The sequence below is a fragment of the Podarcis filfolensis genome, assembly GCF_964270895.1.
Source record: "Podarcis filfolensis genome assembly, chromosome: 18".
In the NCBI taxonomy this organism is placed as follows: Eukaryota; Metazoa; Chordata; class Lepidosauria; order Squamata; family Lacertidae; genus Podarcis; species Podarcis filfolensis.
In genome coordinates this window covers 3,890,811-3,909,179 of record NC_139622.1, presented here as the reverse complement: position 1 = coordinate 3,909,179, position 18,369 = coordinate 3,890,811, and the positions used below count along the sequence as shown (strand labels likewise).

Below are 18,369 nucleotides of genomic sequence, written 5' to 3'. Positions count from 1 at the left end.
GTATTATTTTGTAGAATAAGTTTATTGCACACGTGTAAAAATGCAAAAATGAAGAAAAGCAGAAAAAAATATCTGGGAACAAGCGGAAAGGATAGGGCATAGGATAATTATAAGATGTGGCAATATTAGAAAATATGGGGAAACTATGGAGAGGGGAGAGGGGAAGTCAATTGATAGGTAAAGGTAAAGGGACCCCTGACCATTAGGTCCAGTCATGACCGACTCTGGGGTTGCGGCACTCATCTCGCTTTATTGGCCAAGGGAGCCAGCGTACAGCTTCCGGGTCATGTGGCCAGCATGACTAAGCCGCTTCTGGCGAACCAGAGCAGCACCCGGAAATGCTGTTTACCTTCCCCGCTGGAGCCATTCCTCTTTATCTACTTGCACTTTGATGTGCTTTCAAACTGCTAGGTTGGCAGGAGCAGGGACAGAGCAACGGGAGCTCATCCCGTTGCGCGGATTCGAACCGCCGACCTTCTGATCGGGAAGTCCTAGGCTCTGTGGTTTAACCCACAGCACCACCTGTGTCCCAATTGATAAATGGGTATTAATTGGAAAATAGTATTGTGTATTAAGTTTGTAAACTTTTGAAAGAGGCCATCAAAAACCTCCACGGTGACTCACCTGTATGGCACAGGCCTCCATCCTCTCCTCCTGCTTCTGTTTCCGGATGCAGATTTGTTGCTGTCAAGGTTATCAGCACCTCGTAGGCCTCCAAGCAGCGTTCACTAAGAAATCCAGGAAATGCCGGGTTAAAGATCCTTGCATTAATTTGCAAAGCACCCAAGCAACTTGGAAAATTCCGATATTTGGTCTTTCCTTGGTTCTACCTTTTCTGCAAACTGCTTTGGGGGTTTTTGTGGGTCTTCCTTGACCAGCGAGCGGCACTGTCAGGAGCTCTCCAGCAATAAATTGAAGTCAGCTCTTTATTAGAGGAAACAAGGTCTGCTCAGGAGGTTTTTCTCGGAAAGCCTTGCCCCATGGATCAGTTGCTGAAAGTCCCCACCTCCCCACAGCCATCTAAGCTCCCTGTTTTCTGGGGGTTTCCCCAAGCAATCGGAGACTGCGCCTGCGTGAAGCCAACCTCTCCTCCGCCCTTTTCACGTCTCTACTGGTTCTGGGAAACTAGCAGGGAGGGGAGCTTGTTGCAGCAGGAGGGGGAGATATCTGTGACCTTCCTCCTCTTCAACAGTGGCCACCAGCTTGCCATTAAAAGAGGACTGGACAAATTCACGAAGAATAAGGCTTATTAATGGCTTATAGCCACAAACGCCTCCTCCTCTCCTTCAGCTACCACCTCTGATTTTGGACTGCTCTCTGCCACAGGCTCTCCCTGCCTCTTCAGCTTCTGACACCTTGTCTTCCCAATCTTCTCCCTCTTGTGGGAATGTTCAGGAATGCAGAAGAGGATATATTGTCTGATTATAGCCTTTCCAGCTTGTGTTAACAAGTTCACAATTTAGCTGAGTAACATTCCCCTATTTAAACTCACAGCGGATGCGTTTGCTCAGGCTCGCTAAAGCCTCTATAATAACTGTTCTGCTATTTTCCCCTTATTCCCTCATAAAAGATAAGACACGACAGAGTCTTCTATAAAAGTATAAAAAGAGTTTACTCACATTCTGTTCACAATCGGATCCCAGAAGGCAGACTTACTTTAGAAAAGTAACATATACCTGGAAACGATCTCCTAAGGAGACAGTCCCTTTGTCCTCTCTTGGCTGGAAGCCAAGAGAGCATCTTTGGCTAAGCAGATGTTGCTTCTTCGATGCATGTAGTCAAAGAGAGAGAGATGGCTGCCCTGCCCTGTGCTTTTGTTGTTACCTGCACAGGTGAGGCCACGCCCACCTCTAGTCACATGCAGAGGAAGTCTGTCCCAGTCCAGAAGGAAACAGGAAGTTGACCCGCTGGCTGGACAAACATTCCTCCCCAGGTGTAAACATGTTCACTCTAGGAATGTTGTACTTGACCGCTCTTGTGTTTCACATCCCACACCTCTGACCACTCACCATCGACTTGCCACCCCTCCCCAGGCTCTGAGCTTTCTTCCCTTTGGGGTCTCTCAGCCGGTTGCCCCCAATCATTCCCTTGCCTCCAGCCGCTCCACAACAGGTGCACAATTTTCACAAAACAAATAACGATTTCGCAAGCCGTTTTGAAAAGCGCATGCTCCGTAGCCAACACCCCTGCTCACCTGCACCGGACAGCCAAGCGCAGGCCGGTCTCCTCAGATTCCCGTTGCCCCAGCAGCAAACTGATGCCCTCCATGTCACCCTTGGACTCCTGCAGTGTTGCTGATAGGAGCTGGTTGAGGCCTTGGAGCTTTTCGGTGAATCTGGACGGGCGAGAAGCAGACGCTCAGCACAATTCTGCTGTCCCCGCAGCTCCCGCTAATAGCAAACTCGGGCGCTGAGTGCCGATGGAAATCGGGGCAAGCAGGGGCTGCTTTGAAAAAGGTGGGGGAATTTGCATCCTTGGAGGGGTGGATGTTTCAGGGTTTCGCAGAAGAAAGCTTGGACTACTGCAATGCACTCTATGTGGGGCTACCTTTGAAGGTGACCCGGAAACTACAACTAATCCAGAATGCAGCAGCTAGACGGGGGACTGGGAGCAGCCGCCGAGACCACATAACACCGGTCTTGAAAGACCTACATTGGCTCCCAGTACATTTCCGAGCACAATTCAAAGTGTTGGTGTTGACCTTTAAAGCCCTAAACGGCCTTGGTCCAGTATATCTGAAGGAGCGTCTCCACCCCTATCGTCCAGCCCGGACACTGAGGTCCAGCTCCGAGGGCCTTCTGGTGGTTCTCTCCCTGCAAGAAGTGAGGTTACAGGGAACCAGGCAGAGGGCCTTCTCGGTGGTGGCGCCTGCCCTGTGGAACGCCCTCCCACCAGATGTCAAAGAGAACAAGTACCAGACTTTTCTGAAGGCAGCCCTGTTCAGGGAAGCTTTTAATGTTTGATGGATTACTGTATTTTATTATTTTGTTGGAAGCCGCCCAGAGTGGCTGGGGAAGCCCAGCCAGATGGGCAGGGTATAAATAATATATGATGATGATGATGATGATGATGAAGAAAAAGCAAACAAAACAAAAGGGGGCAAGTCCTTCTCGCCCCAAAAGGATTGAGCAGGCTCTACGGCCAACTCTGTGGTTCAGTATTGAGATTCCTGCATTGCATGGGGTTGGACTAGATGACCCTTGTTTTCCCCTCCAGCTCTACAAGCCTGCGATTCTGGGAAAGCAGCGCCTGGTCAGGGTGCTCCCGCCAGTTTGATCCACCTCTGAGCGCCAGGAGGCTGGACTTTGCTGGCTCATGAGGGAATTAGGGAAAAGCTGGGTCATTTTGTGGTGGACGTGGTGAAGTACTTTGGGGAGATTATTTATAACGAGATTTTTATTTTTTAAAAGGTATTTAAGGTAACTCTCCCCAAAAGTCCTTTTTAGTAGGGACAACTCGTACAGGTGTCCCCAACAGAAACAGGTACATTGATTTCTTTAATGCAAATATTATATGCACAAAATTGACGCGAAGAGGCGGTACCAAATATTGTGTCAGCTGAAGCTGACACAAAACGTAGAACTTGAAGCATGAGAAGTCCCAATAAAAATGTATAATTTGGCAGAATATTTGGATTATATGATATGTATTTGTATAATTTGGAATATTTAAAGTGATTTGATTGGATTGCTAAAATGGAAAATTTAATTAAAATTATTTTAAAAAAACAACAATGTAGAACTGGCAAGTTTGACTCCCAAAAATTTTTTTCTAAATAAAATGATTTAAAAAAGAAAGGGAGAGAGAATAGTCGGGGCACCCTTACCCACGCAGCTCCTGTCTTTGATCTTCCATGCCTTTTGCAGGGGTCTCCTCAGGAGGTGGGTCTTGCCCGGGATGCAGGCAGCAGGCGGGGTGGGCGCTGGGGGCGCCTCGGAAACAGCAGGCAAAGTTTGGGGCTGCCACGAGTGGGTCCTGCGGGGCAAAGCAAGACAGCTTGAGGCAGGGTCCTCTTTGTGATATATATTCAAAAAGAAAGAGTAAATATGTACAGCGGGAAGGGAAGGGAGGCTCTAGAATCTGTTTGCTCTTTTTTTAAAAAAAAATAATTATTGAGTTTTCCATATTTAATTACAGAAGGTAAAGGTAAAGGGACCCCTGACCATTAGGTCCAGTTGTGGCCAACTCGGGGGTTGCGGCGCTCATCTCGCTTTATTGGCCGAGGGAGCCGGCGTGCAGCTTCCGGGTCATGTGGCCAGCATGACTAACCCGCTTCTGGCGAACCAGAGCAGCGCACGGAAATGCCATTTACCTTCCCGCTGGAGTGGTACCTATTTATTTACTTGCACTTTGTCGTGCTTTCGAACTGCTAGGTTGGCAGGAGCAGGGACCGAGCAACGGGAGCTTACCCCGTCGCAGGGATTCGAACCGCTGACCTTCTGATCTCGGTGGTGGCGCCCACCCTGTGGAACGCCTTCCCATCAGATGTCAAAGAGAACAACAACTACCAGACTTCTAGAAGACATCTGAAGGCAGCCCTGTTCAGGGAAGCTTACGGTATTTTAATATTTTGTTGGAAGCCGCCCAGAATGGCTGGGGAAGCCCAGCCAGATGGGCAGGGTATAAATATTATTATTATTATTATTATTATTATTATTATTATTATTATGTGGCCAGCAGAATTAAACCGCTTCTGGCGAAACAGGACACTGTGACGGAAACCAGAGCGCACGGAAATGTCGTTTACCTTCCTGCCATGGCGGTACCTATTTATCTACTTGCACTGGCGTGCTTTCAAACTGTTAGGTTGGCAGGAGCAGGGACAGAGAAACGGGAGCTCACCCTGTCGCGGGGATTCGAACCGCCGACTTTCTAATTGGCAAGCCCAAGAGGCTCAGAGGTTTTGACCACAGCGCCACCCGAGTCCCAGCAGTGGCTCAGAGTCTAGCAAGGAAGTTCTCTTTAAAGCCGCCCAAGTTGGTGATCATCAATAGAGTTATACCTCGGGTTACAGGCGCTTCGGGTTGCCGATTTCGGGTTGCGCACCGCGCCAAACCCGGAAGTACCCGAATGGGTTACTTCCGGGTTTCGGCGCTTGCACATGTGCAGAAGCGATAAATCATGCTTTGCGCATGCGCAGAAGCACCGAATCGCGTCCCGCGCGTGAGCAGGTGTGGCACTGCGGTTTGTGAACGCTGCGGGTTGCGAACGTGCGTCCCGCACAGATCACATTCACAACCTGAGTGTCCACTGTATATGCCATTCCTGGATGCCAAAAAACTCACCTGGAATCCCAAAGACTCTTTCTCCCTGACCGGGCTGGTGGCTCCGCAGGGAAGTGCTTCCATCTCAGAGAGGGCTCCTTGGAGATCTTTTACCTGGAGGGAAACACGAGACAAACACTCACCATGCGCATCGCTGCGCTACCTGAGTCGCCCCAACACCTTGCATTGCTCTGCGGCATCGCGAGGAATTTGAAGAAGCTAAAGAGGCAGGGAGGTGGTTAACTTGATGGTACGGTTTATGCGAGAACTTTAAAAACACAGAACGGAATACAAGGGGTTTTGGGAAAGGATACATAATGAGACGAAGAAAATGTTAAAAATGTTATGAAAATGACGTACAGATGGTACCTAACCCCTGTAAAATTAGCAAAGATTTATCATAAGAGCGATAATCTATGTTGGGAATCTAAAGAAAAAGAAGGAACCTTTTACCGTATGTGGTGGACTTGTCCCAAGGTGAAAGACTTCTGGGAAAAGATTTATAATGAATTGAAAAAAATGTTGAAATATACATTTATTAAGAAACCAGAGGCCTTTCTTCTTGGAATAATAGGTTTGGAATTGCCCAAGAAAGATGTAAGACTATTTATGTATGCCACAACTGCTGCTAGAATACTGCTGGCCAAAAATTGGAAATCACAAGAGGTCCCAACAGTGGAGGAATGGCAGATGAAGATGATGGATTTTTCGGAGCTAGCCGACATGACCGGAGGAGTCTGCAACCAGAAGGAGGAGGAGGAGTACAAAAAATGATGATTAAATTATTTGCCTACGCAGCAACAGCAGCCAGAATCCTATATGCACAGAAATTAAAAGAAGGAGGAATCTCAGTGCAGGAAGAATGGCGCTTAAAATTGATGGACTGTGTGAGAGTAAGAGATCAATGTGGACTATATGGGATTGGCAGAAATGACTGGCAGAATCCGAGACCAGGGAGAAGAGACGGTGGAAGAAGATTGGAAGAAATTTAAAGACTATCTACAGAAATATTGTAAAATTAATGAATGTTAGAATGATGTCGAATAGAAATTAAGTGGTTTCCAGCTGTAATGCTTTAAGAATATGGAAGAAGGGTATAAATAGGTAAAAAAATAACTAAAATGGTGTTGGATTGGAAATAAGTGGTATTAGCAACAAAGTTAATAAGAATATGCAAAAATGAATTGATAATGGATGAAAATACTGAGTTATAAAATGTCAAGTTATAGAGATAAGATAAATGAAAGAGGGTAAGGATTTGCTGACTTGATTATTTAAATGGGAATACAAGAAGGGGAGGTGTGAGGAAGTCAAAGAAACAAGCAAATGAGTTTTAAGTTATGAAAAACAATTGTTTTTAATTTTTCTTATCTTTTCTGTATGTTTACTTATTTTTTATTTATTTTTTATTATTATGTGTTTTTGTATATTTGTTTTTGTAAAATCTTAATAAATATTTCTTTAAAAAAAGAGAGAGTAAGAGATCAATGTGATGAACTCTTTATTGAAGGGGGGGGCAGCGGATGGGAAAGGATAAGAAGAATTGTAATAGAGGAAATATGTAATAGGTAAAAGCTTGCTATATAATGGAGTAGGAAAAGGGTGGGAATAAAAACAGCATGGGAGTTGTTTATTATTATTATTATTATTATTATTATTATTATTATTATTATTAATACCCCATCTATCTGGCTGGCTTTCCCCAGTTACTCTGGACGGCTTCCAGAACATATGAAAACATAATAAAGCATCAAACATTAAAAACTTCCCTATACGGGGCTGCTTTCAGATGTCTTCTAAAAGTTGTGTAGTTCCCAGTTATGGACTACCGGTATAAAGTTTACGGCATGTAATGCCTTAAGAGAGAACATTATGAAAATGATTTATAGGTGGTACATGACCCCAGTCAAGCTTGCAAAAATTTATCATACGCCCAATAATAAATGTTGGAAATGTAAGGAAACTGAAGGTACTTTCTACCACCTTTGGTGGACGTGCCCAAGGATCAAGGTCTTCTGGGAAATGATTTATAATGAAATGAAAAAGGTGCTTAAATGCACTTTCGTGAAGAAACCAGAAGCCTTCCTCCTGGGCATGGTAGGCCAATTGGTGTCAAGGAAAGATAGGACGTTTTTTATGTATGCTACAACAGCAGCAAGAGTACTCTTAGCAAAGTATTGGAAGACACAAGAGCTACCCACGCTGGAAGAATGGCAGACCAAGGTGATAGACTACATGGGACTGGCTGAGATGACTGGCAGAATCCGTGACCAAGGGAAAGAGACGGTGGAAGAAGATTGGAAGAAATTTAAGTTTATCTTAAGAACTGTTGTAAAATTAATGAGTGTTAAAATGTCTTGGGTAATGCAAAATAGAATTGCAGTGACAAACAATTGGATATGAGAAAAAAAGATTTAAAGAAAGTGCTATAAGTAATTGAAATTAGGGGTTGCTGGAAAGATTTAAAACAGGGATGCAGAAAGGGGAGGTATGGGGAAGTCGTTGAAAGAAGGTTTAAGGGAAAAAAGGTTAAGAAATTATACGTGTTTATATGTTTGTTTGTTTGTTTATGTATTGTGTTGTATTGTCTTTTAATATGTGTTGAAAAACCAATAAATAATTTATAAAAAAATAAAATAAAAGTTGTGTAGTTCCTCTTTATCTCCTGGACATCTGAACGGGAGGGAGCTCCACAGATTTTAACAGATTAACTTCAAAGGTGGGAAGTCAAAACGTCAAAGGAAATTACTACCTACCTATCGAAATTAACTTGTTATATAAAAATAAAAGAGAATTCTCGAACGGATGTGGGAATGCGGAGGAATGAACTCAAAGCTGGAGCGCACCTTCTTCTGTAGTTTATCCCTCTCTTCCTGGTAAGCGCAGAGGGCAGCTTTTGACCTGTCGAGTTCGCCGTCCCTGCCTTCCAGCTCTTCACGGAGCACAGCATTCCTCTCTTCGTACAAGGAGATTTCTCTCTCGTAGATGCTCATTCCATCTGCCAGGAACCCTGCTCCAGACATCTGGGCTTCTGGGTCCGGCTGGGGCCAGGGATCTTTCTCGCTTCCTTGGAATCTCCTCAGGCTTTCTTCCAGGCCCTGGGAAATTAGAATGCATAATAATAATAATAATAATTTATTTTTTGTACCCCACCCATCTGGCTGGGTGGCTTCCAACAAAGATTAAAAATGCATCAAAATGTCACACATTAAAAACTTCCCTGAACATGGCTGCCTTCAGATGTAAATGTCAGGTAGTTGTTCTTCTCTTTGACATCTGATGGGAGGGCGTTCCACAGGGTGGGCGCCACCACCGAGAAGGCCCTCTGCCTGGTTCCCTGTAACCTCACTTCTCACAGTGAGGGAACCGCCAGAAGGCCCTCGGCACTGGACCTCAGTTTCCGGGCAGAACGATGGGGGTGGAGACGCTCCTTCAGGTATACAGGACCGAGGCCGTTTAGGGCTTTAAAGGTCAGCACCAACACTTTGTATTGTGCTCAGAAATGTAGAATGCAACATAGAACTGTAGAGCTAGAAGGGAGCCCCAAGGGTCATCCAGTCCGACCCTCTGCAATGCAGGCATCTCAGCTAAAGCATCCAGTACAGATAAGGCCATCCAACCTGTTTAAAAACCTCTAAGGAATGAGAACCCACCGCCTCTTTTCCATGGTAGAAAAGCTCTTACTGTCAGAAAATTCTTCCATGTGTTTGGTTGGAATCTCCTTTCTTTGTCACTGGAGGACATGGGTTCGAGTCCTACCCTCCGGAGCAGGAGAAAACTAGCTTGTTCCCTCCTAAATTTGGCAGCCCTTGAGATATTTGAAGATGGCTCACATATCTCCTCTGAGTCTCCTCTTTTCCAGGCTAAACATCCCCAATTCCCTCAACCTTTCCTCATCAGGCCTGGTTTCCAGACGACGAAGAAGAAGAAGAAGAAGAAGAAGAAGAAGAAGAAGAAGAAGAAGAAGCAGCAGCAGCCGCCAAGACTGGGCTCAGGGCGGCTAACACCAGGTATAAAAACAATTGATTAAAATACAACTTAAAAACAAGATTAAAATACAACATTAAAATGCAGCTTCAGTTCAGTAGAAACTCAAATCAAAAACTTTTTGGGGATGAAAACATCAAATCTTTACCAAGGCCAGCTATCCAGACTGGTCCTACGTGGGCCAGAAAAAAGCCAGGGAAGTCCCCAAATAGGAGTTCCATCACAGAAGAAGGAAGGAAAGAGGGGTAGGGGATTAAGTTGATTCCAAGCCGAAGGCCAGGCGGAACAACTATGTTTTACAGGCCCTGCGGAAAGAAATCAGATCCTGCAGGGCCCTGGTCTCATGAGACAGAGCGTTCCACCAGGCCGGGGCCAGTGTTGAAAAGGCCCTGGCTCTGGTTGAGGCTAATCTGACTTCCTTAGGGCCCAGGACCTCTAGGGTGCTGCTATTTATGGACCTTAAGGTGCTCTGTGGGGCAGACCAGGAGAGGCAGTCCCGTAGGTACGAGGGTCCTACGCCGTGAGGGTCCTTAGGCAGGAAGAACCAACTTCACAAATTGGAGCTGGCTTACCAGCAGTACATGTGAAAAGGATATAGGGGTCTTGGTGGCAACGGTGGAGGAAACAGCTCGGGCCCCTGGGGCAGCACGCCCAGGGGCAGGGCAAGCTGCCCATAGGGGTGGGGCGAGGGCAGGGCGCGCCATGGGGCCTCCAGAGCCTGCCTCCCTCCTCCCACTCAGCCGCCCTACAGCTGGGGGGGCAGTGGGCAGACCGTTTGGGCAACGTGGAGCCTGCGTGCACCCAAGCCGCCAAGTCTCTCTCAGGAGAGACGCATGGCTCGGGCAAGCTGCAGGCCCCACAGTGAGTGCCACCTGACATTTTGTCACCCCCCCTCAGTGGTGACACCTGGGGCGGCCCACACCCACCACACACCCCTTCCTTCACCCCTGCTTGGTGGACCACAAGCTGAACATGTGTGATGCAGCAGCAAAAATGGCTAACACTATTCTAGGCTGCATCAACAGAAGTCTAGTGTCCAGATCAAGGGAAGTCATAGTCCCACTCTGTTCTGCCTTGGTCAGACCACACCTGGAATACGGTATCCAGTTCTGGGCACCACAATTTAGGAAGAATGTTGACTTTGACTCTCATGGGTTAGAAGATGGTGCCTGAAGCAAGTCTCCTGTGAGCCTCAGCAGAGTGTGTAGGAGTTTTTAAAAATATTAAGGGGAAAAGATACACTCCCGGAAAACAAGCTTATATCCCAGCCAGATAAGGACTCAGGGAGTTGCCAGACGGCATTTTAAGCATCCTCCCTTCCTTTGAGGCTCTTCTAACGTCCTTTGAAATCCCGCTGAAGCCACCCAAAACGGCTGGACGGCAACTGTCGGCACCTAAGATAGTCGTCTGCCTTTTTCCGCCACCCCTGAAACCCACCAAAAGCTATTCTTCTGCCTGGAGACGCCAAAGAACCTTGGATGTTTGCCTGAGATTTATGGTGGAGTGGAGCGACGTAGTTTAAAATCTGCAAGCAGCCATTGAGAAGTGAAGGTAACTTTGCTAAGTCTGACCAGCTGGTTGAATCAACATATGGATTAATTCTACAGCCCCAGGGGGAGGTAAGCTTTTAATGTTCCATTTCTTGAAATTTGGATTCCCAGTTATATTTGGTAAAGTGAGAGATTTTACTTTCTTGGGCTCCATGATCACTGCAGATGGTGACAGCAGTCACAAAATTAAAAGACGCCTGCTTCTTGGGAGAAAAGCAATGACAAACCTAGACAGCATCTTAAAAAGAAGAGACATCACCTTGCCAACAAAGGTCCGTAGAGTTAACGCCATGGTTTTCCCAGTAGTGATGTATGGAAGTGAGAGCTGGACCATAAAAAAAGCTGATCGCCAAAGAATGGATGCTTTTGAACTTTGGTGCTGGAGGAGACTCTTGAGAGTCCCATGGACTGCAAGAAGATCAAACCTCTCCATTCTGAAGGAAATCAGCCCTGAGTACTCACTGGAAGGACAGATCCTGAAGCTGAGGCTCCAAGACTTTGGCCACCTCATGAGAAGAGAAGACTCCCTGGAAAAGACCCTGATGTTGGGAAAGATGGAGGGCACAAGAAGGGGACGACAGAGGACGAGATGGTGAGACAGTGTTCTCAAAGCTACGAACATGAGTTTGGCCAAACTGCGGGAGGCAGTGGAAGACAGGAGTGCCTGGCGTGCTCTGGTCCAGGGGGTCACGAAGAGGCGGACACGACTAAACAACTAAAAAACAACAACAACCCGGAAAGGCTACTACTTAAAAAACAGCTGGTTTGGAAAAGCATTTGGTAGCCGCTTTGATTTGTTTATATCTGAACTGAGAGTATCAGAACTGTTGATAAGCGAGCCCAGGTGGCAGCTGCAGAGAGTCTCCAAAACTGGTCAGTCCTGTAGACTCAAGGCCGCCACACTTGGAGATGATTGATTTCTGCAAACTGCCGACAAATAAGCATAATTATTATGGTACTTACTAGAAAGAACTTCCAATAACCTTTCAACCCCCTCGGGGACACCAAACAGGTGCTGGCCTTTGGCGATGCCCTCCCGCCCCTCACCTGAAAGGGAATGTGGACCCCTCGGGCTGGCAAACAGCCCCTGCCCCCAGGAGGAGGAGGAATGTGGCTTTGCCAACCTTTGTGGGCTCCAGGCATCCTTCCAGCTCAGCCTTGGCACTGGGGAGGTGGCTCCGGTGGGCAAATACGGTGTTCTCCAGGGACGTGACAGCTTTGTGGACATCGAGGAAGAGGTCGCCTGGGAAAGATACGGGAGGAGGGAATGGGTGTTTAAAAATAATAAAAAGTATTCTTTTTCCAATTATATTTTACTAAGTTTAAACATTTTTAACATATGCAGCCAGAACGCAATTTTGTATTTTCTTATTTTTATCAAATTCCCACCCCGTTTTCCACTGAGTTGTTGTTTCTTCCCCTTCTTTCTTCCATCTATCAAATCATGACCACAATATTATATCTAATCGCTTCTGCTGCTCAAAGCTCAAATCCTGCTCACGAATTCGTCATGCTGTAGTATTTCTTTAAGTAGTCCGAAAAAAGGCATCCATTCTTCCTCTTTTTTTAATTTTAATTTTTATTGGAATTTTATTTATAACATAACATAACCCCCCCATACACAAATCCACCCTCATTAAACGTGAACATAACATACTGAGCATAACATACAACAATACAAACAACCAAATAAAAGACTTCCTTTATCCTGTATCCGGCCTCCTTATTTACTTCTTATAAACTGTTTCCTTTATGAATAATTATTAAGATTTTTCTAATTATAACTTAAATATCCACAAAGTCTCCTGCAGACATTAATCGAAACAAGTCCAGGTATGTATTTTAGGGCCCTGTTTTGTGAAGTATTCTCTGCATTTTCCCCATGCTTTTTGAAACTCTTGTCTAGTGTGATCTCTAATTGCCTCTGTTAATCTAGCCAGTTCAATATACTCTAACAGTTTGTCTTGCCATTCCTTTTTTGTTGGCACAGTTTCTTTTTTCCAGTTTTTAGCAATTAGGATCCTTGCTGCTCCTGTGGCATCCATTCTTCCATAAGGCTCTCATCATTAGATTATTTTTTAAAAAGAAAAAGTTATTGCACCGTTAAAATGGAAAGCAGCGACGAGCCAAGGAGACTCTCCAAATGCATAGAAAAATGGCAGCATGACCCCAAAATGGGGGACCAGGATGCATCTGGTCCAGGAACAGTCTGCAGGTTGCCAGAGTATATTATGTAAGGAGAAAAGGTCAGGGCATTCTCGGTGGTGGCTCCTCAGCCCTAGAATGCCAGCCCTGTCACCAACACCGTCTCCTTTTCGGACTCACATCCAGTTCAGACACTTCCATCCTGGTGAATTGCATGGCGAGAAGAGGAAAGGGAAAGGTTGAAGCTTCACTTCCTCCCCCTGGAAGTAAGGGGGCGTGACCAAGCTGCGTCTAGGAATAGACCTCTCTAGTCTTAACCCCTTCATGCACTAACTAGCGGTCGAGCACAGTTACATTTGACTGCAATCTCCTACCATCTCTAGGCTGGGAGAAGGCTCCCTGCCTGAAACCCCAGGGTGAGTTCAGCTTTTCATTCAAGAACGAGGAGGACAAGGAACCTTCTTTGGTCTTTGGAGGAAAGACCATCAGCCTGCACAGACTCAGCAAAGCCTTACCTCTTTCAGGATGGGCTGCCGGAGGAGGCAGGGCTGCGGCTGGATTTGGGAACGGCAGAGAGCATCGCGGGAGACTTGCCGTGTACTCAGAGCACAGGTCAGAACACAGGTCGTCGTCCTCCCTGCAAGGAAGGACGTTTCAGTCCAGATCCAACCAATAAATAAATAAAATCCCCCTGTTCTTGCTCTTACAACCCCCCTCCTATTCTAGAAATGGTCTAATGTCATCATTTCATGGACCAGGTGACACGTGGGGTCCCTTCCAACTCTACAATTCTGTGATTCTAGGTTAGTGGCCATCACTGCCTCATGGGGCAAGGAGTTCCACAGATTCCCAACAACTGATATTCAGAAGCATTGCTGCCTCTGAACATAGCCATTATGGCTAGTAGCCATGGCATGCCTGGAGTGCAGAATCCTTTTAAGGCAGGGGGCTTTTGTGCCAGAGAGAATTATTGCCCCCCGTACCCCGATTTACGACAATACGATAATCTTTATTGTCATTGTCCCATAGGTAAAGGTAAAGGGACCCCTGACCATTAGGTCCAGTTGTGACCAACTCTGGGGTTGCGGCGCTCATCTCGCTTTATTGGCCGAGGGAGCCGGAGTACAGCTTCCGGGTCATGTGGCCGGCAGGACTAAGCCGCTTCTGGCGAACCAGAGCAGCGCACGGAAATGCCGTTTACCTTCCCGCCGGAGCGGTACCTATTTATCTACTTGCACTTTGACGTGCTTTCGAACTGCTAGGTTGGCAGGAGCTGGGACCGAGCAACAGGAGCTCACCCCGTCGCAGGGATTCGAACCGCCGACCTTCTGATCGGCAAGTCCTAGGCTCTGTGGTTTAACCCACAACGCCACCCGCATCCCTCACTGTCCCATACAGAACAACAAAATTGAAAAATCTACATAAAACATTCAAAACCCAACAGGCCTGCTATCCCAGCTATCCCAACCTGGTTAGCCCCCTAAAAACTCTGATACCCCATAATTAAATACAATATTCTCCCATAGAGACACCTTACACTGCGTTTAAAACCAAAATCGCATTTGGGTAGAAACTGTTTCTCAGGCGGCTAGTCCTAGTCTTTATAACCCTGGACCTTCTTCCAGAAGGCAGAAGCTGAAAGAGATCATTTCTGGGGTGCGCACTATCCTACACTATCTCTGCAGCTTTCTTATGGCACCTGGAAGCGTAGATTTGATCCAAGGTGGGAAGAGTGCACCCAATTATTCTCTCTGCAGTCTTTACAACCCTGGACAGCATTGTTTTTCCCCTGACCATGCAACTCCCAAACCATACACATAGACCGTAAGTTAATGCACTCTCCACAGTACAATGATAAAATGCCATCAACAGGTCCTTTGAGAGATTGTTTTTCCGGAGAACTTACCTGGCCTTGCTCCGCTGCAGGCTCTCAATTCGGCCGTGGAGACGGGCGATGGTGACCAACAGCCCTGTGATATGCTCTTCGTAGCGGAGGATTGCTCCTTCGTCGGGCGCATCACCCCCAAACCTCTCGCCTGCAGGGTCTTCTTCCTCCTGGCTCCCAGAAGGCAGAGATGCAAGCAAAATCAGAAAGGATATTGTCAGCTGTTGCGGGATGGGGGCAGTGACGGGCTGCAATTCAACAGGTGCAGCCCAGGCTTATCCAGAAAGGCCCGTGCATATAATGGGGGAGATCCTTACCTTGTAAATCTATTACTACAAGAGCTTAAGAAGAGACCTGACAAGGCAGCGTGGTGCAGTGGTTAGAGTGGTTCTCAAAGGCTGCAGTGCGCCACCCCGGTGTGGCAGGAGAGGATAGCAAATTTGGAAGGAAGATTCAAGGACGATCAAAGATGTGGGGTGTGAAACACAAGAGCAGTCAAGTACAACATTCCTAGAGTGAACATGTTTATACCTGGAGAGGAATGTTTGTCCAGCCAGCAGGTTCAAAAGCATGTCAAAGTGCAAGTAGATAATTAGGTACCGCTCCAGCGGGAAGGTAAACGGCGTTTCTGTGCGCTCCTCTGGTTCGCCAGAAGCGGCTTAATCCTGCTGGCCACATGACTCGGAAGCTGTACGCCGGCTCACTCGGCCAATAAAGCCAGATGAGCGCCGCAACCCCAGAGTCGGCTGCGACGGGACCTAACGGTCAGGGGTCCCTTTACTTTTTTTTTAAGGTAGTCTCTATGGGAGTATATTGTATTTAATTATGGGGTATCAGAGTTTTTAGGGGGCTAACCAGGCTGGGATAGCTGGGATAGCAGGCTTGTTGGTTTTTGAATGTCTGATGTAGAATTTTTCAATGTCATTGTTCTGGATGGGACAATGACAATAAAGATTATCGTATTGTATCATATCGAAAGCTGGTTTCCCTGGATCAAGTCTGTCCGCTTTGTCAAATGAATGAAACCACATGGTTTTAACTGGATTTTAAACCCGTGTGCAATTCATGGTTACGGTTTCGCATTTTGTCGTGCCGTCATCTTCCTTGGTGTTTAGTGCAAACCACTATTCTGAATAATGCTTTTTTATAGGGCAGCGCTGAGTTTGTGATCCAAAACAGGGAGAGGAGCACAACGGACTGACCCTTCACAAGCTAGTGTCAGGTCAGTTGCAGACCTTAGTGGGGATCAGCGATCTTTTGTGGTGAGCTAAGGAGCTTTCATGCGCGAGAGAGATTTAGTAGGGACAAGCAAGTCCATTGTTTCAGTGGAAAACAGGAAAGGGAGCCTTGCATCCTGCTGGCTTCCTGTCTTGAAACGCTTCCTATTTAAGTGCATTAAAAAGAAAGAAAAGGAGATGGATTGTCGTCAGTTCCCTGAGCAGGTGGGGTCCGGCAAGGACAGACGCTCCTACATTTCTCCGATGAAAATAGGGACATCCTATTCAATTATTATTATTATTATTATTTTATTATTTATTTATTTTTTTAATAATTTTTTATTCAAGGTTTTTATAACAATAACAGACATATAACAAATACATAAACAGACAAAAACGGAAAAAAAACAAAAAAAACATGTACCATTTCATATCTTAATTTCTTATACCTTTCTTCCCCGACTTCCTCATGCCTCCCTTTTCTGTATTCCAAATTCTTATCAATTACTCAGCAAATCTTCCCTTATTTTAATTTAAATTTAATCTAATCTTCCTTATTCTCCTTGTCTTAACCCTTGCTAATAGTAACCGTTTACTTTCCAGTCCAACATCATTCTAACTTTCGTTAATTTTATAATATTTCTTTAAATAGTCCTTAAACTTTTTCCATTCTTCTTGCGCTGCTTCTCTTCCCTGGTTTCGGATTCTGCTCGTCATTTCTGCTAAACCCATGTAGTCTATCACCTTCATCTGCCATTCTTCCAGTGTGGGTAGTTCTTGTGTCTTCCAGTACTTCGCAATAAGTATTCTAGCTGCTGTTGTAGCGTACAAAAAGAAGGTTATATCCATCTTTAACACCCCCTGTCCGACAATGCCCAAGAGAAAGGCCTCTGGTTTCTTAGGGAAAGTATATTTAAATACCTTTTTAAGTTCATTATAGATCATTTCCCAGAATGCCTTAATCTTCGGGCACGTCCACCAAAGGTGAAAGAATGTACCCTCCTTTTCTTTACATTTCCAACATTTATTATCAGGCAAGTGGTAAATCTTTGCAAGCTTGACTGGGGTTGTGTACCACCTATATATCATTTTCATAATGTTTTCTCTTAGAGCATTACATGCTGTAAATTTCATCCCGGTGGTCCACAACTTTTCCCAATCAGCAAACAAAATATTATGACCAATGTCCTGAGCCCATTTAATCATAGCTGATTTAACCGTTTCGTCTTGTGTATTCCATTTCAGCAGCAAGTTGTACATTTTTGACAAATTCTTAGTACTGGGTTCTAACAATTCTTATTATTTTATTATTTAAACCCTGCCCCTCTGACTGGGTTTCCCCAGCTGCTCTGGGCGGCTCCCTATATATATATATATAAAACAAAACACTAAACATTGAGAAACTTCCCTATACTGTACAGTGGACGCTCGGGTTGCGAATTTGATCCGTGCAGGATGCACATTCGCAACCCGCAGCATTCACAACTCGTGTCTGCACGTCTGCGCACACGCGGGTTGCGATTCGGCGCTTCTGCGCATGTGCGACCGCCAAAACCCAGAAGTAACCCGTTCTGATACTTCCGGGTTTCGGCAGTCCTTAACCCAAAAGAACACAACCTGAAGCGCCTGTAACCCGAGGTATGACTGTACAGGGCTGCCTTCAGATGTCTTTCAAAGGTTGTCTAGTGACTTATCTCCTTGGTTTGGTGGTCGCATAACTCCAGACCCTCCAACATTTCTTTGATGAAAATAGGGACGTCCTAAGGAAAAGCGGGACATTCTGGGACCAACTCAGAAACCGGGACAGCTTCTGTAAGTGTGGGATTATCCCTGGAAAATAAGGACCAATGGAGGGTCTGAGACAGACCGTTGCAATGAGCAGACATGGCAAAAAAAAACCCAAGGCCCCTGTTTGTTTCGGTGGGTCTACTCCCAAGTAGTTGGGATTGTTCCTGCACTTTTCCTTGCTTGGACAGGAAGGGAAGCGACGGAGGAAGTTCCGGAGAATGGTAGTGGCAGGAGGAAGGGGCTGAGAAGACTCAGGACCCCCACTACCCCAAAAAACAATAATAATACAGTGTTTCCTCGGGTTGGTTGCGCTGTGGGTTAAACCACAGAGCCTAGGACTTGCCGATCAGAAGGTCGGCGGTTTGAATCCCCGCGACGGGGTGAGCTCCCGTTGCTTAGTCCCAGCTCCTGCCAACCTAGCAGTTCAAAAGCACGTCAAAGTGCAAGTAGATAAATAGGTACCACTCTGGCAGGAAGGTAAACGGCGTTTCCGTGCGCTGCTCTGGTTCGCCAGAAGCGGCTTAGTCATGCTG

General features: G+C 46.1%; 1 protein-coding gene across 3 annotated transcripts in view; it reads right to left on the bottom strand.

The window, feature by feature from the left end:
- The window catches only part of USHBP1 (USH1 protein network component harmonin binding protein 1), a 29,034-nt gene that overhangs the window by 9,524 nt on the left and 1,141 nt on the right, over positions 1-18,369 (bottom strand). For 2 of the 3 annotated variants that reach the window (XR_014543324.1, XM_083594490.1), the window contains exons 2-9: positions 14,853-15,005; positions 13,462-13,583; positions 11,926-12,044; positions 8,111-8,362; positions 5,286-5,378; positions 3,827-3,975; positions 2,195-2,335; positions 625-728 (exon numbers count right to left, since the gene is read on the bottom strand). Coding sequence is in view for 2 of the 3 variants with exons in the window: in XM_083594490.1 (XP_083450616.1) it covers positions 625-728; positions 2,195-2,335; positions 3,827-3,975; positions 5,286-5,378; positions 8,111-8,362; positions 11,926-12,044; positions 13,462-13,583; positions 14,853-15,005 (1,133 nt within the window). In the remaining variant the exon portion in view is untranslated. The remainder of the gene's footprint in view (positions 1-624; positions 729-2,194; positions 2,336-3,826; positions 3,976-5,285; positions 5,379-8,110; positions 8,363-11,925; positions 12,045-13,461; positions 13,584-14,852; positions 15,006-18,369) is intronic. The other variant, XM_083594491.1, reaches the window with a different exon arrangement.